Source organism: Corylus avellana, chromosome 10 (genome assembly GCF_965113065.1).
Source record: "Corylus avellana chromosome 10, dhCorAvel1.hap1.2, whole genome shotgun sequence".
NCBI classification, from domain to species: Eukaryota; Viridiplantae; Streptophyta; class Magnoliopsida; order Fagales; family Betulaceae; genus Corylus; species Corylus avellana.
In genome coordinates this window covers 3,306,998-3,332,861 of record NC_142499.1, presented here as the reverse complement: position 1 = coordinate 3,332,861, position 25,864 = coordinate 3,306,998, and the positions used below count along the sequence as shown (strand labels likewise).

The following is a 25,864-nucleotide window of genomic DNA, read 5'->3' as shown; positions in this document are numbered from 1 at the left end:
ATCCAAATTCACATACTTATCAAAGTTTAATGAACTTTGCTTCCTGTATTTTGCTATCATCTTAATCATGTCAATATGTTGTTTTTTATCGTAAAAAAGTGGGTGAAGCAGTTGAAAATAGCTAGCTTCTTGAACATCGTTCAGTGAGGCAAATATTTCAGAGAAAAAAAGATGAAAGTCAATAGGAAGGGTTACTAATGAACGATAACGTCGATCTCTTCTCAAAAGACGACTCATCAGCATGCCGACAAGGAATCTAAAGTGAACAAGGTTGTGTCTAATACTGGCTTTGGCGCTAATACCAATGCCAGTGCCTCTTAGTGGTAAGAAGAAAAAATGAACAATATTAACGGGTAAAACTATAAAAACCCTATTCACTAAATTCCCACAGAACTTATCAGCCCTGTGCAATCTCCTTAAATATATTGCTATATCCCTAAATACTTGTATTCCCCCAGATCCAAAACCAACTAGCTTGTTTCCATTTGCATTCCATAGCAATATTTTAGATGCAACTTGCATAAGTTGATTACTTCTGAGATGGTTTATCCAATCTCTAAAAGATTAGGAAAATAAAAAATAAAAAATAAAAACCAACAAAATAATAAAACTACATTAAGATTATTTTAAAATAAAATAAAAAATAAAATAAAATAAAAAACTACTTGAAAACAAAAAGAAAAACACAAGAAAACTAACCAATTGTCTCGTGTCAGATGACACTGATATAGTTGTTACACCTTGCAATGTAGGAAGAGAAATAATGAACTCTTGTAATTGACTCCGGAAGGTCAAGTAAAATGACAAATTTAACAAAACTATTTATCGCCATAGATGAGTGGATGTTGGCTGCTTGGTGGCTGAGGGTTGATGAATGGGATTGATTTTCAAAAGGGGGGAGGAGACTGGTTTTTGAAGGGGCTGGAGAAGAAGAGACTAGTTTTTTAGAAGGACAGGTACTTTTATGTTTAGTACTTTTAGAGACTTTTATGAGATCTCAAAAAAGTAATAAACCTAAAAGTACTAAAGTGCTGCTTTGAGTTCTCATATGTAAGTTTTTTTTTTTATTTGTTTCTGATTTGGTAATTTTTTTCCTTACTAATTTTTATTTTTCTATTTTATTTTTCTATTTTATTTTATTTTATATTCATATGGGAATTTCATAAATTTGTTGAAGAAGGAGATTAGCAACTTCCTTAAAATTATGGGAGTGGCAACTATTAGGAATCGTTCCTAATGGAAGGACCATGTTTTGAATGATAGCAAATAGACTTAGTTCCTTTCATCAGTGGTCATATTTTTATGGCGACTTGTATAAGAGAATGAGAGTATCTGTGACTCCTGAATTAAGTATTTCATTTCCCTTTGCTCTTATAATGAAAGAAAATCGATATGATAAGGGTTTGACCATTGATCTAGTCCACTTTCGTTACCTTGTATCTTTCTTACTGCAGACCACGAGAGTTAGGTTTTCTAAGCTAAATAAAAAAAAAATTATGAAGTAACAACTTTTTATGTGGTCCAATTTTTATTTTTATTTTTTTAAAAAAAAAAATGGTATTTTTCTTTAGAATAATGACAATTTTTTTTTTTTAAAAAAAAAATACTAAATAAAAATAGGACCACAATTACTTCAGATTTTTTTTTAATGACCACATAAAAGAAAAGTTAGGCTAAAATCACCTCTCAAAGTTGAGAAAATGACAAAATTAAAAAATAGTTACCTCATCCCTATAATGTTCAATGACATTTCGAAGGTAAGATATAATTAAAAGATTATGCACAATTTTCCCATAATCGGGTCCCATTCGCTTCCTCCGCACAGTTTCCAATATAGTAGAATAAGGGAAGTTGTCTGGCACCCTTTGAACCCAGTTAACTAGCTTATAATAATTCTCATCCAAATTCACATACTTATCAAAGTTTAATGAACTTTGCTTTCTGTATTTTGCTATTATCTTAATCACGTCAATCTGTTGTTTTTTATCGTAAAAAAGTGGATGAAGCAGTTGAAAAGAGCTAGCTTCTTGAACATCATTTCAATGAGGCAAATATTTCAGAGAAAAAAAGATGAAAGTCAATAGGAAGGGTTACTAATGAATGATAACGTCGATCTCTTCTCAAAAGACGACTCATCAGCATGCTGACAAGGAATCTAAAGTGAACAAGGTCGTGCCTAATATTGGCTTCGGTGCTAATACCAATGTCAGTGCCTCTTAGTGGTAAGTAGGAAAAAATGAAAAATGAACAGTATTAGCGGGTAAAACTATAAAAAACCCTATTCACTAAATTCCCACAGAACATATCAGCCTTGTGCAATCTCCTTAAATATATTGCTATATCCCTAAACACTTGTATTCCCCTAAATCCGAAACCAACTAGCTTGCTTCCATTTGCATTCCATAGCAGTATTTTAGATGCAACTCGCATAAGTTGATTACTTCTGAGATGGTTTATCCAATCTCTTAAAGACTAGGAAAATAATAAAAAAACCAACAAAATAATTAAACTACATTAAGATTATTTAAAAAAAAAAAAAAAAAAAAAAAAAAACACGAGAAAACTAACCAATTGTCTCGTGTCAGATGGCACTGATATAGTAGTTACACCTTGAAATGTAGGAGGAGGAATAATGAACTCTTGTAATTGACCCTGGAAGGTCAGGTAAAATGACAAATTTAACAAAACTATATGTCGCCATAGATGAGTGGACGTTGGCTGCTTGGTGGCTGAGGGCTGATGAAGGGAATAATTTTCAAAAGGGGGAGGAGATTGGTTTTTGAAAGGGTTGGAGAAGAAGAGGCTGGTTTTTGAGAATGGCAGGTACTTTTATGTTTAGTACTTTTAGAGACTTTTATGAGATCTCAAAGTACTTTTATGAGATCTCAAAAAAGTACCATACATAAAAGTACTAAAGAGCTGCTTTGAGTTCTCATATGTACGTGTTTTTTTCTTTGTTTCTGATTTGGTAATTTTTTTCCTTACTAATTTTTTTTCTTTCTATTCTCTATTTTTTTTTATATTCATATGCGGATTTCATAAATTTGTTGAACAAGGAAATTAGCAACTTCCTTAAAATTATGGGAGTAGAACGCAACTAGCCAACTATTAGGAATCGGTCCTAATGGACAGACCATATTTTGAACGATAGCAAATAGACTTATTTCCTTTCATCAATCGTCATATTTTTATGTCGACTTGTATAAGAGAGTGAGAGTATCTGTGACTCCTGAATTAAGTATTTCATTTCCCTTTGCTCCTATAATGAAAGAAAATCGATATGATGAGGGTTTGACCACTGATCTGGTCCACTTTCGTTACCTCGCATCTTTCTTACAGCAAACCACGAGAGTTAGGTTTTCTAAGCTAAATAAAAAATAAAAATTCTGAAGTAATAACTTTTTATGTGGTCTTATTTTTATTTGGTTTATATATATATATATATATATATATATATATATATATATATATATATATATATATATTCTTCAAAATAATGACAATTTTTTTTTTTAAAAAAAAGACCATTTTTCCAAAGAAAAATACCAATTTTTTTTTTTTTAATGACCACATAAAAGAAAAGTTAGGCTAAAATCACCTCTCTAAGTTGAGAAAATGACAAAATTAAAAAATAGTTACCTCATCCCTATAATGTTCAATGACATTTCGAAGGTAAGATGGAATTAAAAGATTATCCACAATTTTTCCATAATCGAGTCCCATTCGCTTCCTCCACGCAATTTTCAATATAGTAGAATAAGGTGAGTTGTCTGACACCCTTTGAACCCAGTTAACTAGCTTATAATAATTCTCATCGAAATTCACATACTTATCAAAGTTTAATGAACTTTGCTTTTTGTATTTTGCTATCATCTTAATCACATTAATCTGTTGTTTTTTATTGTAAAAAAGTGGGTGAAGCAATTTTAAAGAGCTAGCTTCTTGAACATCGTTTAGTGAGGCAAATATTTCAGAGAAAAAAAGATGAAAGTTAATAGGAAGGGTTACTAATGAACGATAATGTCGATCTCTTCTCAAAAGACGACTTATCAGCATGCCGACAAGGAATCTAAAGTGAACAAGGTCATGTCTTGTAACATCCCCAGCTTGTTAAGGCCGAGTTTGCTACTTTTCTTCTTTCACAACAAAAGTTCTTGCAAAGATCTATAAGGTCTATCAGAGTACTTGATTTTGAAAGATACGAAAAATGCATAAAACATTTTTCAAGAGATTTTATTACAAGCGAAATTAGAAAACATTAAACTTTAGTTGCGGAATATCATATCATTACAATAACTTATATGAAAAGACTTTGAAAATTAATAATTATTCCCACCCCATTCCGGCCTCCTATTCCAGCATCCTTTCTACCTGAAAACAAGAAATAAAACTGAATGAGCCCAAAGGGGGCCCAGCAAGTAAAATCCACAACCATAAATAGTTTTACTCCTTGTTCTCAGTTTTGAAAATCGTTTTCGCAAATAAATATAATTCTAGCCATAATAATATCTGTATGTACGGTTGCATCTCCCGTAACATATACATACTATTACATCTAGTAATAGATCATCGTTGTAAATCATCTTTATAAATCATCATCATAATGCATCATTATAAATAATTTTTGTAAATCATCATCGCATATCATCGTGAAAATATAGTATCATTTTCTCATAATAAGGCCCATGTACACTATTACCCCTGTGCACGAGGGTTGCGGGTCCTTGTGACCATGGCACTGAACTGAGGCCTCAGCCATGCCCCGTCAATTAACTCTTTCTTGGTGCACTCAACGGTCTAGTTGATGGAATACCACCTTCTGGCATAGCCTCCTTCAGTGGTTTCGCCTCCATCCGAGTATCGGTACCGAACTCTCATCTTATCTTATCTTGGGGCCAAAAATACTTTCCTCCATACATGTGCCCTCATTTCATAAACATTTATCTCATCTCTTGTACTTTTCTTTGTACTTCTTTTGATGCATCTTAGGGCAACATGTAGGAGGGTTTATCATCTTTTTTCTTTCTTATAATCATCATCATTTCTCAACTTTCTTTTCTTAAAATGGAAACTTTTCCAAATATAAACTTGTTGTGCTTAAAAAGCATTTAAAGAAATATAAACTTTCTAAATAATTCTTTTAGAAATCCTTCATGCATGCAACATATCTCCATGACAGGTAAATAAAATAACCATTTACAGTTTGATACAAGAATATATAAATAGCATGTCAAGAATATATAAATAGCATGACATGAAGTAATTTTAGAAGGGGTAGTGAATTTACTTACCTCTAGACTGAAGCTAAAAGTGGTATGAAGGAATCTAGTTGCTCCAATATGACTAACACCACTAGTATATCTTTTGAAACTAATTTCTAAAGTCCGCTATCTCTTGTGTTCTTTCTTTCTTGTAGCGCTTGGTCTCGCCCTTTCTCTCTCTGTTCTGAGTAAACACTCTTAGAAAGAAGAAAGACCGAGTAAAAAGCGGAAGAAGGAAGAATATATGCAAGAGATGGGAGAGGAGATGAGTGGTGAAAATTCTGAAGGAGAAGAGCTCTATTTATAGGAGAAAATCAAATACTATTCCACCAACCCTACACTATTCCACCAACCCTATACTATTCCACCAACCCTACACTATTCCACCAACCCTTTACTATTTCACCAACCCTATACTATTCCACCAACCCTACACTATTCCACCAACCCTATACTATTCTACCTTCAATTTACAATTATACCCTCATTCTATCTTCAATTTACAATTATACCCTCATTTTACTATTTCACCAACCCTATACTATTTCAACAATTACCATTCTCTAATTACCACTCTCATAAATTTCCCAAGAATTAAAATCCTTAGCTACAATGGATATTAAAATAACATCATTATCAAAATAATCAATTTAAATAGCTTTGAAAATTCTGGGACACTACAATCTTCCCTCCTTATTAGAATTTCGTCCTCGAAATTAAAACCTATAATATTATCGTCCAATCTTCAAGTTGAGGGATTCAGATAATATTCCTTTCAATCCTTCATCAAAGCTTACTCTCTTTTATCATATTGAAATTCCATCTCCTTCTTCTATGAGTAAATCTTATTCACAGTCTAAAGTCTCAATTTCTGCAATCATTCATCAATTCACACTAAAATCTTACCTCAAAATCTTTTTCATTGTTTCTTTCCAACCTCAATAACAACAATCGAGTTATTCATCAACAGTCTACAATCAAGGTTTAAACATCAAATTAATAAATAGTTCATACCTCCAATCATCATAGTCCTCATTTCAAGCCTGCAATAATTCTCTCGATCTAATTTAATCAATCTTATCAAAAAGGTATAAAAATCATCCCCGCCTATATTCTCTTTAGTATCTCAGTATTCCAAATCATGCATACGAAATTTTAATATGATGCTCTAATAATTATTAACTTCTCACCATCATAAACCTGTAAAAGTAAATAGCACCAACATTCAAACATCATTACATGAATATACCTCAGAAGTGACATCATAATTCGATTCATTCTAAATACACAACCGTTTCTATTTTCTCATCCCAACTTTTGTGTTGATGCTACAATATCAGCGAAAATCTTTCAGTACTACATCTTTACTTGATAAATCATAACTCAATAATAGAAACTCGTAATTATGATTTCAACTCAAACGAAATACACGATTACATCAAATGTAAGATTCTCATCCATTCTTGACTAATACATGCTGTGCTTTGCTGCGTTCTAGAGATGAAATTGATAAGCAAGCAAAGTAGGATATGGGTAAGTTTCCAAGCTGGATGTCCCAAAACACTCATGTTATAATTTCTCTCCCTTGGGTCTTGCAAGGTCAAGAAGAGAAAAGAGAGAAAGATAGTCCTGTTGCTTTCTAGAAATGAAGATTTGAAAAGCATTTCAGGACATGGCATGTATGTGAGACTTTCAAAATACCCACATCGGATGCTCTCTCTCTTCTGTCATTTACGAAGACTGAGAAGGAAAGAGAGATATTTAGCCTGAGAAGCATGATCAAGGATAATCTTGCTTCATCAGGACATGATCAACGATAATCTTGCTTCAATGGTTTACTACTGAGAGTATAAGGAGTTGGGTTTGTGAATCAAATCGTGAGGCTGCATTTTTCTCTTGAGGACACGCTCAACTAGGAGGAAAAGTCGAGCTTTCATTGTATGGAAGGCTATTAACAGAAGATTTCAGGCGAAGGGGTATGATCAGAAGGCATGTGTTGCAATGGAGAAAGAGGTGGGAATTTATAGGAAAGATTTCTGGTAATGAACGAGCGCGTGGTGCGCGTTGGCATGACAATTCATTCAGTTGCCCACGCATGGTATTTGAAGTCGTTGATTGAACAGTGGGTTTGAAAAATGAGCTCAGTCGAATTTATGACAGGAGACAAGATCCTACTTCCACGGGATCTTTTGACAAAATTTTCATCGCGGCCCGAGGTCGCCTAACGCTTTGTTGTTTACTGTTTATTTCACCTGAAGTGAAAAATTCCTTTAAAGCCACTCGTCTGCTGCTTCCAGAAACTTCACAAAATTTCTTCAGTTCCTAACGCTTAGTCTCTTCTCAGTACTTCATCTCTCCCAATTTCTTCGTATTCTCAACTATTTTTCCTTACTCTCCTAAATATGGGAGTATCATCATCATCCGTTAACAACCTCGATTTGAATGTTGCTCCTGCAGCACAACCCATTGTTATGCCTGACGTGCAACCGGAGGTGCCTGTTGTTCCCCCTGAAGTGTCTGCTATTCATCCCGTCGTACCTGTTACACACCCTAATGAACCTGCTGCATATCCTAACGTATGGCAGCCAACTTTTGTCTTTGACAATCGTCCTATCACTATTCACGATTCTGTCATGCTCCATGATTCTACTGCTGTAGCAGTGGCCAAAGGTTTCGTAATTCCACGGGATCAAACGTTCTTAGCTGATAGGTCGGATACTGATGCTATTAATAACTCATTGGCATTCAGTATCCAAGGTGCTGCTTCAGTTTCTGACATGGCACAACGTTTGAGTGCCAGAAATGTTGAGCTGAAAGTCTCAAGAAACCAAATCGGGGTCTTACAGCGACTGCTCAAATACTACAAACGAAAACACGTGGATTTGAAGCAGGAGAATACTCAGCTGAAAAAGATGATGTTATCTTACGCAGAATACTTGGGACCAAAGATGCTAGAAATGGAGAAGAATACCGAACGTCTCCAGCGACAGCACGAAAAACTCCGGGTCGATGTTCAGGGGTGTTGCAAGTCTCTCCGCACACGCTCTAGTCAGGTACCTCATTAGAAATAAATATTCTCTTTGATAATTCAATTATATAAATATACGATTATGCTCATACTAGGTTTTCTCTGTGCAGAAATAATCTTCCTGGAGCAGCTCTGAGGAATCATCTGCTCATCATTACCACGTATCTCTTTATGCAACAAATTCCCTTCTTTTTTTTTTTTTTTTTTTTTTTTTTTTTTTTTTTATGGACACTGGTATGTAATATTATAAGGAGCTTGTTCTCCAAACATTTCTTTTCGTAATCATTCAGTGCTCATTCAATATTCATTATGAAATCATTCTGTCTTTGTAATAACTTCCTTTAAACAAACAATCTGTTTAAAAAGTTAATCATTCAATAAAACATCTAAGTATGCATCATCACATGTTTTCAACCTCTAAAATACCTTAATATCATTGAACATATATCTTATAAGAGAAATTTAGATCATGTCACTATATTATATCACTGTATCATATTGTCTTTCAACTCTTACCTTTATGCTTCAATTTACCTCAAGAATAATAATCCATTATCTTTACTTAGTAAAAGAAAATTATATCAAAAGCTTTGGCATGTAACTAAAATTTCTCATAATTTCATATCCACTAATGCCTCAAAATTTAAATATTATCCACAACCTAGGAGCATCAATTCATCCTCAAAACTTTAAGCATCACTTCAATATAATTTACCTCAATTACAGAAAACCTAGCACCTCAAATTCTAAGAATCACCTCAAAGATTTCATGAATTGTACCTTAAAGTCATCACAATCATTTGAAAATATCAAAATCCTTAAACCACAACTTTATATATCAAAATATCTTATAGATTCTAGGGTATACCTCATTTGCATTTATCCCTGCAATACTTAGGCATTCACTTCATGCCACTACGTAATCCTTATTCATCAATCCATATATTATAACATCAATCATAGTATCATTATTGTCATCGACCAAACCTTAGCCATTACCAAAAACTCATATAAACTCTTATATCATTAATTCAGTTCAAGAATCATTTCACAACCGACATCCATAAGACCATTCATTACCAAATCACTTACACAATTTGTCTCACAACCTAAATCCATAAAACCATTTTGTCGCCAAGTTAATTTCACAAATCATCTCACAACCTAAATCTATAAAATCATCATACGATTTTTAAATCATGATCAATAATCTTTTCTAAATCCTCGAGACACTTTAAAATATACCCTTATCAATCGATACTCTAGAAAACTGCCGCAAATCCAAATAGGCAGATACTATGGATCACAACCTATCTATAAAATAAAAATTCATCTCCGTCATTAACATGATCACAATAATAAAATCCTCCAAATTAATCACACTAGGATGATTTTTTTTTTTTTTTTTTTTTTTAACAAAAAATTAACCATTAGAAAAATGCTCATGTATCATTTATTAGAGACCACACAACAATGCACACTCTACTTGGCCGGAATGTGGCTTCTCATTAAACCCCCCAATTTTTTTTTTTTTTTTGAAAAGTCTGCCAGAACCTTATAACCTTTGCTCTGATACCAAAATTGTAACATCCCCAGCTTGTTAAGGCCGAGTTTGCTACTTTTCTTCTTTCACAACAAAAGTTCTTGCAAAGATCTATAAGGTCTATCAGAGTACTTGATTTTGAAAGATACGAAAAATGCATAAAACATTTTTCAAGAGATTTTATTACAAGCGAAATTAGAAAACATTAAACTTTAGTTGCGGAATATCATATCATTACAATAACTTATATGAAAAGACTTTGAAAATTAATAATTATTCCCACCCCATTCCGGCCTCCTATTCCAGCATCCTTTCTACCTGAAAACAAGAAATAAAACTGAATGAGCCCAAAGGGGGCCCAGCAAGTAAAATCCACAACCATAAATAGTTTTACTCCTTGTTCTCAGTTTTGAAAATCGTTTTCGCAAATAAATATAATTCTAGCCATAATAATATCTGTATGTACGGTTGCATCTCCCGTAACATATACATACTATTACATCTAGTAATAGATCATCGTTGTAAATCATCTTTATAAATCATCATCATAATGCATCATTATAAATAATTTTTGTAAATCATCATCGCATATCATCGTGAAAATATAGTATCATTTTCTCATAATAAGGCCCATGTACACTATTACCCCTGTGCACGAGGGTTGCGGGTCCTTGTGACCATGGCACTGAACTGAGGCCTCAGCCATGCCCAACCGTCAATTAACTCTTTCTTGGTGCACTCAACGGTCTAGTTGATGGAATACCACCTTCTGGCATAGCCTCCTTCAGTGGTTTCGCCTCCATCCGAGTATCGGTACCGAACTCTCATCTTATCTTATCTTGGGGCCAAAAATACTTTCCTCCATACATGTGCCCTCATTTCATAAACATTTATCTCATCTCTTGTACTTTTCTTTGTACTTCTTTTGATGCATCTTAGGGCAACATGTAGGAGGGTTTATCATCTTTTTTCTTTCTTATAATCATCATCATTTCTCAACTTTCTTTTCTTAAAATGGAAACTTTTCCAAATATAAACTTGTTGTGCTTAAAAAGCATTTAAAGAAATATAAACTTTCTAAATAATTCTTTTAGAAATCCTTCATGCATGCAACATATCTCCATGACAGGTAAATAAAATAACCATTTACAGTTTGATACAAGAATATATAAATAGCATGTCAAGAATATATAAATAGCATGACATGAAGTAATTTTAGAAGGGGTAGTGAATTTACTTACCTCTAGACTGAAGCTAAAAGTGGTATGAAGGAATCTAGTTGCTCCAATATGACTAACACCACTAGTATATCTTTTGAAACTAATTTCTAAAGTCCGCTATCTCTTGTGTTCTTTCTTTCTTGTAGCGCTTGGTCTCGCCCTTTCTCTCTCTGTTCTGAGTAAACACTCTTAGAAAGAAGAAAGACCGAGTAAAAAGCGGAAGAAGGAAGAATATATGCAAGAGATGGGAGAGGAGATGAGTGGTGAAAATTCTGAAGGAGAAGAGCTCTATTTATAGGAGAAAATCAAATACTATTCCACCAACCCTACACTATTCCACCAACCCTATACTATTCCACCAACCCTACACTATTCCACCAACCCTACACTATTCCACCAACCCTTTACTATTTCACCAACCCTATACTATTCCACCAACCCTACACTATTCCACCAACCCTATACTATTCTACCTTCAATTTACAATTATACCCTCATTCTATCTTCAATTTACAATTATACCCTCATTTTACTATTTCACCAACCCTATACTATTTCAACAATTACCATTCTCTAATTACCACTCTCATAAATTTCCCAAGAATTAAAATCCTTAGCTACAATGGATATTAAAATAACATCATTATCAAAATAATCAATTTAAATAGCTTTGAAAATTCTGGGACACTACATGTCTAATACTGGCTTCGATGCTAATACCAATGTCAGTGCCTCTTAGTGGTAAGCAGGAAAAATGAACAGTATTAGCAGGCAAAACTATAAAAACCCTATTCACTAAATTCCCACATAACTTATCAGTCTTGTGCAACCTCCTTAAATATATTGCTATATCCCTAAACATTTGTATTCCCCCAGATTCGAAACCAACTAGCTTGCTTCCATTTGCATTCCATAGCAGTATTTTAGATGCAACTCGCATAAGTTGATTACTTTTGAGATGGTTATCCAATCTCTAAAAGACTAGGAAAATAAAAAATTCAAAAAAATAAAAAAATAAACCAACAAAATAATAAAACTACATTAAGATTTTTTTTTTTTTTAAAAAAAAAAAAACTACTTGAAAACAAAAAGAAAAACTCAAGAAAACTAACCAATTGTCTTATGTCAGATGACACTTATATAGTAGTTACACCTTGCAATGTAGGAGGGGGAATAATAAACTCTTGTAATTGATCCCGGAAGGTCAGGTAAAATGACAAATTTAACAAAACTATTTATTTCCATAGATGAGTGGACGTTGGCTGCTTGGTGGCTGAGGGCTGATGAAGGGACTAATTTTTGAAAAGGGGAGGAAACTAGTTTTTGAAGGGGCTAGAGAAAAAGAGACTGGTTTTTGAGAAGGACAACTACTTTTTTGTTTAGTACTTTTAGAGACTTTTATGAGATCTCAAAGTACTTTTATGAGTTTGATCCTTTCGGATCATTCCATGTATTTGGTCCTTTTGGACTTTTCCATGTATCCCTGCTACTTTAACTGCTTGGGCTTTGTTGTTAGGGTGCCCACCCTTTTGTTGTTGTTCGATCACATGTAACCCTTTTTCCCTTATTTGATTAAAAAAAAAAAAAAATACTTTTATGAGATCTCAAAAAAGTACTAAACATAAAAGTACTAAAGAGCTACTTTGAGTTCTCATATGTAAGTTTGGTAATTTTTTTCCTTACTAATTTTTATTTTTCTATTTTTATTATTACTATTTTTTTATATATATTCATATGCGGATTTCATAAATTTGTTGAAGAATGAGATTAGCAACTTCCTTAAAATTATGGGAGTGTAACACAACTGGCCAACTATTAGGAATCGTTCCTAGTGGACAGACCTTGTTTTGAACGATAGCAAATAGACTCAGTTCCTTTCATCAATGGTCATGTTTTTATGGCGACTTGTATAAGAAAGTGAGAGTATTTGTGACTCCTGAATTAAGTATTTCATTTCTCTTTGCTCCTATAATGAAAGAAAATCGATATGATGAGGGTTTGACCACTAATCTGATCCACTTTCGTTACCTTGTATCTTTCTTAGTGCAGACCACGAGAATTAGGTTTTCTAAGCTAAATAAAAAATAAAAAATAAAAATATCTGAAGTAATAACTTTTTATGTGGTCCTATTTTTATTTTTTATTTTTTATTTTTTATTTTTATAAAAAAGTTGTATTTTTCTTCAGAATAATGACAAATTTTTTTTTTTAAAAAAAAAAATTCCATTTTTCTAAAGAAAAATACTATTTTTTTTTTTTTAAAAAAATTAAATAAAAATATGACCACAATTACTTCAGTTTTTTTTTTTTTTAATGACCACATAAAAGAAAAGTTAGACTAAAATCACTTCTCTATATTGTATCTCTATCATTATTCTAATAAAAATATCTGCACATATATAGTGCATAAAGATATTTGATATGTCAGTAATATAATACAAAAAGTAAAGAGAAATGCTAAAGACCCAACCTTTTTTGCCCAACTCGGGCACAACTTTGCCCCCTTTTTTTTTCTGAAAAAAACAAAATAAAAAATAAAAAAAAAAATTTATGAAGCAATAATATGTTTTTTGGTCCTTCTTTTATTTGGTATTTTTTTTTAAAAAAAAAAATTTCTTCATAATAATGACCATTTACAAAATAAAAGAATGACCAAAAAAAATATTATTACTTCAGAAACTTTTTTTATTTTTATTTTTTGTTTTTCAAAAAAAAAAATAAGGGCAAAGTTGGGCAAAAAATGGATTTAAAATAATGATAAATAATAAAAAAGAAAAACAGTTATAAAAGACAAGTTGGCCTCCGAGCATTTCTGTTACTACATAGCTTGAAAGACAAACTTTTGAATTAAAGCAATGAAAATGAAAAAGGCAGCCTTTGTTAAAAAAAAAAAAAAAAACAAACAAACAAAAAGAAACGAAAAGACAGACTTGTCCTTGTTCGTTGCTCTGTCCAAAGTGAGAGGACGCTGGGTTGATTAATTTAGTTTTCCGACTGGGCGGTTAACCAACATACATTAATCCTAACGACCCATTTAATGTGCAGGCTGTCCGATGTAAATAACGCAGGACGAAAAAAGTCACAAACTTTCAGGTGCCAATTCAGAAAGGGCCTGAACTGGTCATAATGAGATGGGCCGAACTGGTGATAATGTGATTGTTAGCTCATAGAAGAAAGGGCTTGCCCATTACTTACTGAATTGTGAATTCGTGTTAAATGATAGCTTCAGGGTTGGTATTTTGTTTTACTCATAATATGAGAAACTATGCATTTTAGTCACAAACCTCCAAATATTTCATGGGTTTGTATTTCTAGATTTTTGCACAAGTTGGTTTCGACTGCACTAATATAACTCTCACATACTCCTATGCAGATTACATGATAAGTAATGCTTCTTTATCATTCAGGTTAATTTGCCCCTTTTTCTGTAATTATAAATAATTGAAAAAAGACTTAAGGATTTTTTGTCGGCTATTGAAAAGGATCGGTATATTGAAGATGGGGTTTTTAGTTCAAAAGCTAAATGGAAGATGGGTTTCTGTTTCTCTTTTGGGGGAATCTTGTGGGCTTGCTGTGTTTTCGTGTGTACTCTTGTGTACTTTTTTTTTTTTGATAAGTAATACTTTCTGTGTACTTAGGGGCGCTTTAAGTTTCTTTTTTTAAAAATTTTTTTAATTTTTTTTATTACTTATCAAAAAAATATATATATGATTGAACTCAGTTGTCTTAGTGTATTGGAAACCTTATATCCTTTTTCTTTAGAAGTTCTTGTTCAGCCTGCCATCATTTTCATTCAAGATACGTCTTTGCTATAATTTTTCGTGTAAAAGAAAAAAAAAAATTGAACTTATAGTCCCTGGCTACTAGGACTTCTTGAGTCACTCCTCTAGGTTTGTGCATACAGATTCTGGTGTTGATCTCAGTTGGAGAAAGAATTATGAAGAGTGCAAGATTTCCTTAATCAAGATTTTGTTATGAAAATCTGCTTCTGCATACACTGAAATTTCAACAGCATTAGTTTGTTGAGTTGGACTGTAAAGAAGAGAAAAGAAAAAAATATAGAAGGTACAACTCAATATAAAAAGAAGATAGTAGAATGAGAATGCATCATTAGACTGGTTCTTATTTTGTACAGATTATTGTTTCTTGCATGGACACATAAATGAATTGATCCAAATAAGCCTTTATATGGTTAAGGGACTCTGGATCTGCCAAAAAGGCAGTATATGCCCACTTAGCATTCTCTCTCTCTGTGTGCCCAAAAACATGCACAGAGAATCATAAACTTGCCTACACAGACGTGCAACTTTATTAGTATGAGCTGATAGACGTTATGTCTTGCCCTTTCTTGTTAGAACCATAAGTTTCAAAGGATCTCAACCCTCCCTCATTTTCTGACTAAATTTTGATTAGCGCCTAAAATTGCACTAGTGATTTTGAGTACATGCTTGTTGGTTAAAAACTTTATTGCTTCACCCTCTGTTTAACTTATCATGATTGGTTTCCTATAATGATATGAATGTGTACATGATGTTGAGTACTTTGTGTTAGCTACATTCACCCTTCCCTGTTTTTTTGGGTAAGGAATACATACTACTTGAGGAACCTTAAATAAGAATCGAGTCTGCCCTGCTTCCCAATTTAAATTTCTAATTAGGCGCTTCATTAGTAGTGAGTGAGCACGGATTTAAGGTTTTTTTGTTGTGATATTGAAGATCTATGTGCTGCTGATTACAATGCTACAGAAACTAACCAGATTTCTCACATTGTCTACTTCTATCAGCTCTTTGAGTGGAGCTGCTAAGTTGTGGAGCATGCCTCAAGTTTCAAAGGTTTGTACATTAAAGGGACGCACTGAGCGCGCTACTAATCTTGCATTGGAAGGCCATGTCAAGCCGGTGAGACTCGAAATTCATCTGCCTTCTTTTTTTTTTGGCCCGTGCGGAGGGTAGGGGTCCCTATACAATTGTGATTATGTGCATGCACGTTTAACTAAATCAATTACATGTATATTCTCTTTTTTCAGGTTCTGGGAGTTGGCTTCTCTCCTAATGGCTATCATTTAGCCACTGGGGGTGAAGACAATACTTGTTGTGTCTGGGATCTTAGGAAGAAAAAATCTTTGTATACTATACCAGCTTGAGGCTTGGGAAGGATATTTCTTAGTAACTGCCTCCTATGATATGATAGCTAAGGTGTGCATCCTTTCTGAACACCATGATTCTTACATAAAAATTGAAGTTTAGCCTTTTATTTTCATTTTGTTTCTCTGGTTCCTTTCATCTCTACATATGATTTCACCTTAGGTGTGTATCTTTCAGATTTGGTCAGCCCGAGATTTTAAGCCTCTGAAGACACTGGCTGGAAATGAAGCTAAAGTCACTGTCTTTAGATGTTGTTGGAGGTAAGTTCCTGACTATAGAAATGTTGCATATGCCAAGATTCAAACTGAACATTGATGGATGGAGGGACGTGGAGGTACCCTGCCCCTCCAATTACCTTCTATCTTCTAGTATTCAAGCAACTTTATTGTAATGTAATTATATTTAACCTATGCATGATTTATTTACATATGTTTTGTTTGTTACCTCTTCTATCCTTGTATAGGAGCCAAAATTCTTATAATCATATTATATAAGTTGAAAAACTAGATCTGGTGCTTTTGGGGTCTTAACTTATAGGCCATTTAGACTCCACAAGTAAATATAATATTCAAATGATTCCCAGAAAACACTTATTCTTTCATTAAATCCCACTTTCCATGTGGCTCGCTTGCCATGTGCATCCCAATCATATTATTTTGCACAAGTATTTCAATAACAAAACACCAATGTACTATCATAATTGAGAAGAATTGTCCGATACTCTTCTTTTCCTAAATTAAATTCATTAAGCATCCATTTCAGTTGATTGTGAATTCTTCAAGGAATAGCCAAGACTAGGCTCATAGACAACCGTAAACAATTTCTGTCAACAATTTTTTTTTTTTTTAAATAGTAAGTATGTTTTATTAAAAGCATAAGACGCCATTAAGTACACTATAAAAAAAGTATATAAGAGAAAACACATAACTAGAAAAAGAAAAACGGACAAGAATGTTTGCGTAAGTAATCGGGAAAGGGGCAAGATAATTAATGAGTATGATTTATTAAAAGCATAAGGCGCCCCTCAGTACACTGGAAGTATACAAGAGAAAACACCTAACTAGAAAAGGAAAAATGAACAACGATGCTCGCGTAAGAAATCAGGAAAGGGGCAAGATGATTTCCTTCAACAATATATATATATAAGTAAAGAATATGTTTAATTAAAAGCGTAATGCGCCCCTAAGTACAATGGAAGTATACAAGAGAAAACACCTAATTAGAAAAAAGAAAAACCGACAAGGAAGTTCGCGCAAGTAATCGGGAAAGGGGCAAGATAATTTCCTTCAACAAAAATTATTTTTTTATATAAGTAATGAGTATGCTTTATTAAAACCATAAAGCACCCGTAAGTACACTAGAAGTATACAAGAGAAAACAACTAACTAAAAAAAGAAAAACGGACGAGGAAGTTCGCTTAAGTAATCAGGAAAGGGGCAAGATAATTTCCTTCAACAAAAATTATCCCCATAATAAGACTAGGTTCATCAGTTAGATGGATGATTCTGGCATGCTTCCATACTTCAGCGAGTTCTTCTGATATTGAATAATGAAGAATTTGATGCCTCATCCCCTTGCATGTGTTTGCTTAAAAAAAAAAAAAAATGCTTCATATTTATAACATAGTTGATCTTGCTTGTTGAGAAAGAACCTAATAACATTGACCGCATGCTTTCTTTTACATGTTAGTTTAAATTGATGGATTTACTTTGAATTCTAACATACTATGCAATTAAGTCAAGCTCATGTTTATTGATTCATTGAAATTCAGGATATATGTTTCAGTTAGTAGCAGCAAGGCACGTACTTCATGTTCTTTGTACCATGCATGTGATTTTCCTGCCACTTACATACTTGTTAGATAAAATATGTGAATTTTCCATTGAAATAATAACTTCGATCTGTTCTCATGGCTGGCTAGGTACTAACCAAACTTTCTCCCTTAAATGTCAACATTTACATACCCACCAAAATTTGGAACGACAACCCAAGATATTTACCACATAAAAAGAAAAGAAAAAACACATGCTTGAATATAGGTTGATGGCAATAGAGAGAGAGAATAACGCAAACATTTAAATAGAATGATTATCTCTTTGTCATATTGTTTACATAGATCAAGAATCTCTAGTCCAATATATGGAATAAGCGGCTTTGGTATAATAATTGTTGTCATATGCCATTAACAAAGGAAGAGCAGCAAATCATGGCAGTATTAATTTCTTGCTCTTCACAAATAACAAGGAAACACATAAGAAATACAATCCAGCACTAGCTCAAAAAGGATGCAATGAAATAAATGCTTAGAAAAAGTAGAAAGATGACTGGATACTCACACTCTCCAAGGGATATCAAGAACATTATCGACAAATCCAAGTAATGTCATGAAGCAGATGGATGCCAAAGCTGAAGCCTTTCGTTGATGTGGTGAAACCATCAATTTCATTCTAGTTTAAAGCCTTTCGCAACTTATTAAAATGATGTTAGTAAATAAGCCTTTCGAAAGTTTCTACGGCACACTGGCTCAGCAAATCCCTGAGCATTCAAGTTACTTACCCTCTCTTTTGATGCCAAAATCTCTCTTGATCTTCCAAAAGCTTTTGTTTTTCCACTCCAATAATAGCTCATCTTCCTCCGACAGAGTATAAAATAGGTTTTTATTCTTGTGTTACGTTACGTGCACGTAAATTGTAATGAATAAATAGACACTAACGATGCATTTTAAAAACAAAAGATTAACTAGAATAAACCCACTTCTAATTATAATTATTATTTTGGTTTTTAAAACTTATTTTAAATTATTTTTGGCCTTATAAGCTTCAAAATGTTTTTACGAGGGAACTTACTAGGAATGTTTTGGGCCTCGATTACAGAATGTTTTGGGGCCTCTCCAAGGTGTAATAACTAATAACTTATCAATATCTACTGTGTTGAGACATGAACATTAAGAAGCTAATATCTACTGCCATGTATGAACATTATCAAACGAACCCTTTTAAAGTAATTTTTCTGAGATCAATCCCTCTCTCTCAATAAATTTTGTGCTTTGGATTTTAAGCAGGTTAAAAGAATGTGTCCAATAAAATTAAATACTACCAAAATCTGTCCTTTCCAGCAAAATTATAGTGCGAGGAATACAAGTAAAAAGTAGAAAATAGGTTATAAAATGTCCCGACCCTCTTAATAAGAGCTGTTTAAGCACCAACACAAAATAAGCAGGTATGGACATGTCCATCTCGAGATCCTTCAACCCTATATGAAATCCCTAATAGAGATGGAGACGGTAACACCCAACATAAAATTGCTATATAATAATAACTAATGAAATTGTAATTATAAAATTGAAGTGGATTTTAGTTGGTAATATTTAAATTAATTAATTAGTTAAGATTTGATAAATTGTTATTTTAGTGGATAGTTAGTTGGATTAAAAAACAGATTCATTCGAACTCTTGAAGCAATTAAAGTCATAAAAAAGATACCAATGAGAAAAATAAACGACGGCCAAAAATGGTTTTCTTCACGTTTTTCTTGAAAAAATTTGGACCAAGATGGTCTGTACAATAAAAAAAATTCCTAATCGACTTTGATTTCCGTAACTCCAATAATTAGCAGCCTTGGTTTTATGCAAAGAAAAACCACCCAAAAACAATTATTACCCAAACATGAATTCTTAATTTATCCAATTTAATTTGTACTCCCAAACATATTTTCCTAATTTTGTTTTCTATTTTTTAAACCATCCAATCATAATTTCAAAACTTTTTTTTTTTTTTTTTGAGTATTCATAAATTTGAAAACAGTAATAAAAAATACAAACAATACAAAAAATCGCAAATCCATACATACCCTTAACCTATATATTAGCCATTTTCATTTCTGAGCATTGAGGAAACCTAAAGCAATACAATTTCTTTCATACTTTTCCACGACTGCATGATGAGTATCATCGGGGGACCAGTTCGGAAATTGAAGCATCATTGACTGAACAAAAATTTTCCGGCAAGATACAAGTTTCTTCCTCTTTTTCATCTTTTTGAAGTGAAAAGGCAGGCTTTTTAGGAGTGTTGATGGCTCCAGTTTCATTCCTGAGCATTGAAGAAACCTCTAACATAGAAGGCCTATCCACAGGGTTTCCTTGGACACATAAAAGAGCCACCTGCATGCATCTGAGGAGTTTACAAGAAGAAGATAAATCATCCAGTGATGGATCAAGAAACTCCAACCCTTTGCCCTCTTTCCACAGCTCATATGCCTGCAAGAATTACTCATCTTTGTAGCACAACTCACAAATTTCAAAATGACAATAATCTAAATCATAGAAAGTATTACCATTTAACTTACATATTCTAAAAGGTTCAAATTTTCATGTGTCCCATAATAACATGCAGTCCTCTTGCCACTTATAATTTGCAAAAGCAGAACTCCAAAGCTATAAACATCGGATTTCCTCGAGTATACACCTTTTCTTACATATTCGGGAGGAACATAGCCACTATATAGCATGTAACAATGAAAATGGTCAGTAATTGGAACAAATATATATATATATATATATATATATATGTGTGTGTGTGTGTGTGTGTGTGTGTGTGTGTGTGTAAGATTTCTTCAAAAGGCACTTTACTTACTATGTTCCAACAATCCGATCTGTGTTTGCTTCAAGATCATCCTTCCTAAAAATTCTAGCCATCCCAAAATCTGATATCTTTGGGTTCATCTCATCGTCTAGTAGTATGTTACTAGCTTTTAAATCTCGGTGAATTATAGTAAAATTTGAGTACTCTTGGAGATATAGAAGCCCTTGAGTAATGCCTTCAATGATGTGAGCACGTTTCTTCCAATCTAAAAGAAATTGTCTAGTTGGATCTGCATCAATTTGAATGAAAACTTGATTACTTATTAAATTAAAAGTGTGGGGGCAAGAAAATCACACATCAAGAGACCTCTTTGAGCTTAAATGGGTCTACCTTTGCTTATTTTGAACCTTGTTGTGGAAATGGTTAGACCCATTTAAGCTTTTCAGTACAAAATTATGTTACTCAGCATGTATGCATTTACTCTGATGGGAAGCATAAAAAGTTGCTGACCGAGAAGGTAGAGATCCAAGCTTTTGTTTGTCATGTATTCATAGATCAACATCTTTTCATCCCTCTCCGTGCAATACCCCAAAACTCTGACTAGATTTACATGTTGTAGTCTTGCAGTAAGTGTGACCTCATTTTTGAACTCTTCAAGGCCTTGGTTTGAAGTTCTTGAAAGTCTCTTTACTGCTATCTCCTGTCCCTTCCGTAACTTACCCTATGAAAATCCACACTCATCAGTAGTATTATCAGCCACAGAGAGTAGTATGAGCCACTCTTAGTGTTGATCAATATTCACTCACCCCTATATTAGTATTTCATATCACTATCTAGCCCACTTTTTGTGGTGCAGCTATCAACAACCCTGTTTGTTTAGACAAAAGAAGATGGATAAAAGAAAGGCTGAAAAAAGTGGTATCATCATAGTTCTTCCTAGCAACAAATCATCCAAGGCATGAACAGAATGTATGACAAGGATAAATTAGAACAAGTGGCTTAATTGAGCAAATCCATTTCAGAATCAAAACATCGAAACAACGAGTGGAAAAGAGGTAAAGCAGACAATCATGTTCTTTCTGACAAGAATAGTGAAGTATATTCCTGCCTTGAAAAGAAAAAAGGAAAAAAAAGATCTGGGAACTTGAATGAAGCGAAAAAGAAAGTGAATGCAGCTCAAGAAGAATTAAGACATTAGAACCAGAAGGCAATGTTAGAAGCATACGATTCCAAAATAATTGAGGCTTAACTATGATAATCTTCTGCAGCTTATGTGCATTTGACTTAAAGTTACACCAATATGTATAAAGGGAACTCAAGATATATGAGGGGTCAAGCATGCATTATACAGAGTTAGGTGAGTAACTTACGAAAAGTAATTCACTAAGTGAGATTGAAAGGATTTTGAATATTAAAAGAAGAGGTTTGGAACCTTCTAATGCAGTTTGAAAAAAAAAAAAAAAAAGAACTGATTCCTTATCCCACGTATTCTGATTTCCATATTTTCCACGATTTCATATCACCAGACATCATTTTTATCTTTTCTTTTGGTTATGTAATGTTTGGACTGAGGATTAAACAATGGATTCAATTGCTGAATGTTACCTTATAAACAGGTCCATATCCTCCTTCTCCGAGCTTATTCTCACTCAAAAAGTTCTTTGTAGCTGCTTTAATGGTAGCATAACTGAATTCTTGCAGATTTGGGGCATTGCTGTTAAGATCTTCAGCAGCAGAAAGTTTGATTTTGACTTTATATAATAATCTGTTGACGTTTTCTGCACCACCTTCAGCACATTAGAAGCATTTCATATAATATATGGTTGTTGTGAACTTCATCTTCCTGGTTAATGGTGATCTTAAGAGTTAAAAAAATAAATAAAATAAATAATTTTTTTAAAAAAAAAAAAAAAAAAAAAAATTACCTCTTAACTTGATCACTTTCTGCCGGAAGTAACATATCATGGTGCCCAATATAAGCAAGACTGCAACAGTTGTAGGCAGAATTATTAACAACGAAGGCCTCTTCTTATGTTGATCTTCACCTTCCACTTGAGCTGCAAAGGTAATTCATTTACAACACAAGGATATCTTGTTATTCTCTATGCTGACAGGATGCATAATACGTGCAAATGGCCACAAGAATATAATGATAAACTAGAATAAATGGTTGTGATCAAATTTACAAACAAGCCTTTCGGCAACCAAAATATTTCAATAAACTTCTGATGGCCTAAAACCAAATTTATATTTGGAGCCAGGGCAGAGGAGGCAATTAGCATTTTCACCAGCATTAACTACTTTTCTAATGTGTCACACTTGTAATGTGGAAAAGTACAAGAGCAATAAGTGTTAAGGAAAGTGAGCTACACGGCTCAAAATATCAAAGCGTTTTTCCTAGGAAAGAAATTGGGTGAAGGGAAAAATGCCACTACAACTGAATAGGAGAGAATGGTTTAAAAGTAGGACTCACAAAAGTACCCCATCCAGGTAATTGCTGTCTAAAAGAGGATCCATAGTGTTTATAAACTCAACAATCTCCCGCTTCTTGGCCGATGTGGGCAAGCCCCTTTTCTTTTCTTGTTTTCTACGTAATACCAAGGGAATTGAGTAAGGGGACAAATAGATGCTCATTTGTTCCCTTACAACGTGAAAATACAGCAATGTAATACACAACATTAATTCATAATTTCTTTTATTTTTCTCTTCATTTTCTTCCTCTTTGAGTTCAAGCTAATGTCCTAAATTTGAATTTCGACTTCACACTTCACTCAATTAAATATTTTACATATTAAGCTTCACTTTGCTGAGGGAGATTTGAGTCCATACATGTGAGCGTTAAAATATTAATTTAAATGATTAAATACATCAAATCCTATCAATTTAAGCTTATGTGATAACCAGTGATTTAACAATAAGAAATCGAAAGCAAAGCATGGACTCTATTTTCTCAAGAAAAATAGAAATTAGAACTGTTGTCATGATGTTCAACCTCAGTTTCCTAATGTGGTAAAATTTATGTGAAATCTCCAACATCCTATAGATACCACCAACTCATCTATCATAATGTCAGTAATGCTATTTAGTAAACTACAAATTACAGTATACTAAATATAGAAATAGTCAAAAGAAATAGACCATATGGATGATGCCAAGTAGTAAATTGAATTGTACCTGCTCTAGAGAGCACCCAATTGTCGTCATTGCCGACCTGAAACACGTAGAAACCAAGTAGCCCGTTCTGCTTTGCATAAGAAACCTTGGCTCTAATGGCTTCCACATCGTCGTAATTAATCCAAGTCCGCCCAATTGTGCAGGAATTCACCACATAACTATCATTGTACACACAAACCTCTCCATAACCAAAGCTTCTAATGTACGATTTTATTAGCTTATACCCCATCGAACCGTTCATTGTAACCGCCGGACCCGTCGCCGGCGCACCGATAGCATTGTTTTGCGGGTTCGCCAGCGTCCACGCATAGCCATGGAAAGGCAAGCCCAAAACCAACTTTCCCGGCGGAAAACCTCTTCTCTTCCACTCTTGTATACCGTCATCGGTATTAGCTCCGTTCAATCGGCCACGCAGAGCCGCATGAAAGTGCGTGGCATTGTCCTTTCTCGGCACGTAGTAATCGTACGCTCTAACATGTACCCAATCCAAGTTCTTCTGCATCGACTCCATTGGGTAACTCTCTGAATTACCCAAATCCGGCAAGTACTTACCGGCGCCGGCCATGACCAAGAGAAGCCCTGTGTTGCCAGAGTTTCTTGCGTCGGAATCCACGGCAACTCGCCACTCGTTCAAAAGGGTAGCTAAGTTGGCCATGTCGGAGCTTTTGCTCGGCAAAACCCCAAAGAGGTCTAGACCATGAAACCCATGAAGCCTAGCTGTTCGTATAGAAGATTGAATGAAAGAATTTCTGTAAGAGGACTGGTTTATCATTGAAAAGAAGGTCGAAGAGAATTCTTTGCCAACCCATATGGACAAAAGCGTTGTACTGGACGGATTCTTCCGCTTGACAGTGTCGGTGAAGGTAGAGAATCGTTGTTCGGTGGAGGAGTTGATGTAAAGGTGGTAGGTCGACGAGTTTATATAAGCGAAAGCGCATATCAGGTGGGTGAAAAGCTCGGAGTTTATCTCCGAAATGACGGTTTCGCTGCCGGAATAATAGTAACCGGCTTTGACCCAAGATTGTTGTGGGGTGCTTGAACAGTGGGATTTGAGAGGGAGGAAGAAGAAGAAGAGGAGGAAGAAGAAGGTGACCAGTTTGGACGCCATTGAAGAATGAATCATGATGTCTCCTGCTTACTTTGTTTTGGCTACATGCGTATACTTCTGATCAACTCGACAATAACTCTTGGCCTAGATTTCGTTAGAGAGTGCTATTCTCTAGAGAGTTTTAGGCTTCTAGCTCATGACGTGGTGACTGGTGGGTCAAGTTTTTGCCACCATTTTAGTTATAGAAATATTTGCTCACCATTTTTTTTATTATTATTATTAAAGTAGCTCGTCGCATATGGGTATTTTTTTAATCCAAATTTACATACGGACTAATCAAAATAACTTTTGTTTGGTTTGCTGGGTGTGAATGTTGATAATTTATAATTAGTGAATTTATTAAATAAAAAATATGAGTTGTCAATTATATACTCTTAATTATTTCATTAATTATAGGTTATCAAAACAAAATTGTAGTAAAACTTTTTTATTCTAGACAAAAATAATAATAATAATAAATTAATTAATTAATTAATTGAGGAGAAAGTAATAACTCGCCATAAAGATTGGTTACTTTTGTAGTAGTATCTTCTATGCAAGAAAGTTGAAGAGAAATAGAGAGAGAGAGAGAGAGAGAGAGAGAGAGAGACACACATCAAATTAAGGTTGTCTCTATTACGGACCCATTTTATGGCTAAAGTCCCTCCTTTTTAGCTTGAGAAATGGGAAAGCCATTCATGATAGATTTGGTTGTAAAAGGACAATTTCAATTTTGAAGGGGCACCTATTGTACGTATTCAAACTAGTTTATTGATTATTGTGGAATAAGATTCTCTACATTTTAATAGCTATCTTTTTTTTCTTTT

The 25,864-nt window shown here is 33.8% G+C and overlaps 2 protein-coding genes across 3 annotated transcripts; one reads left to right on the top strand and one right to left on the bottom strand.

Annotated features, from left to right (window-relative positions):
* The first annotated feature begins 7,478 nt into the window (after positions 1 to 7,478).
* LOC148583253 (uncharacterized) lies at positions 7,479 to 8,469 on the top strand. The gene is made up of 2 exons (XM_088511451.1): positions 7,479 to 8,314; positions 8,400 to 8,469. The coding sequence occupies exons 1-2, from the start codon at positions 7,664 to 7,666 to the stop codon at positions 8,403 to 8,405; spliced, it is 657 nt and encodes a 218-aa protein (XP_088367577.1). The 5' UTR covers positions 7,479 to 7,663; the 3' UTR covers positions 8,406 to 8,469.
* Positions 8,470 to 20,093: 11,624 nt separating this feature from the next.
* LOC132191255 (cysteine-rich receptor-like protein kinase 19) lies at positions 20,094 to 25,115 on the bottom strand. Of its 2 annotated transcripts, none has more exons than XM_059606196.2 (7): positions 23,951 to 25,115; positions 22,702 to 22,833; positions 22,382 to 22,563; positions 21,287 to 21,497; positions 20,828 to 21,065; positions 20,541 to 20,691; positions 20,094 to 20,451 (listed from the first exon to the last, which is right to left on the bottom strand). In XM_059606196.2, the coding sequence occupies exons 1-7, from the start codon at positions 25,071 to 25,073 to the stop codon at positions 20,143 to 20,145; spliced, it is 2,346 nt and encodes a 781-aa protein (XP_059462179.2). In that variant the 5' UTR covers positions 25,074 to 25,115; the 3' UTR covers positions 20,094 to 20,142. The 2 variants fall into 2 exon arrangements, with proteins under 2 accessions (XP_059462179.2, XP_059462180.2); XM_059606197.2 differs by having other exon boundaries at positions 22,382 to 22,554.
* Positions 25,116 to 25,864: the final 749 nt, after the last annotated feature.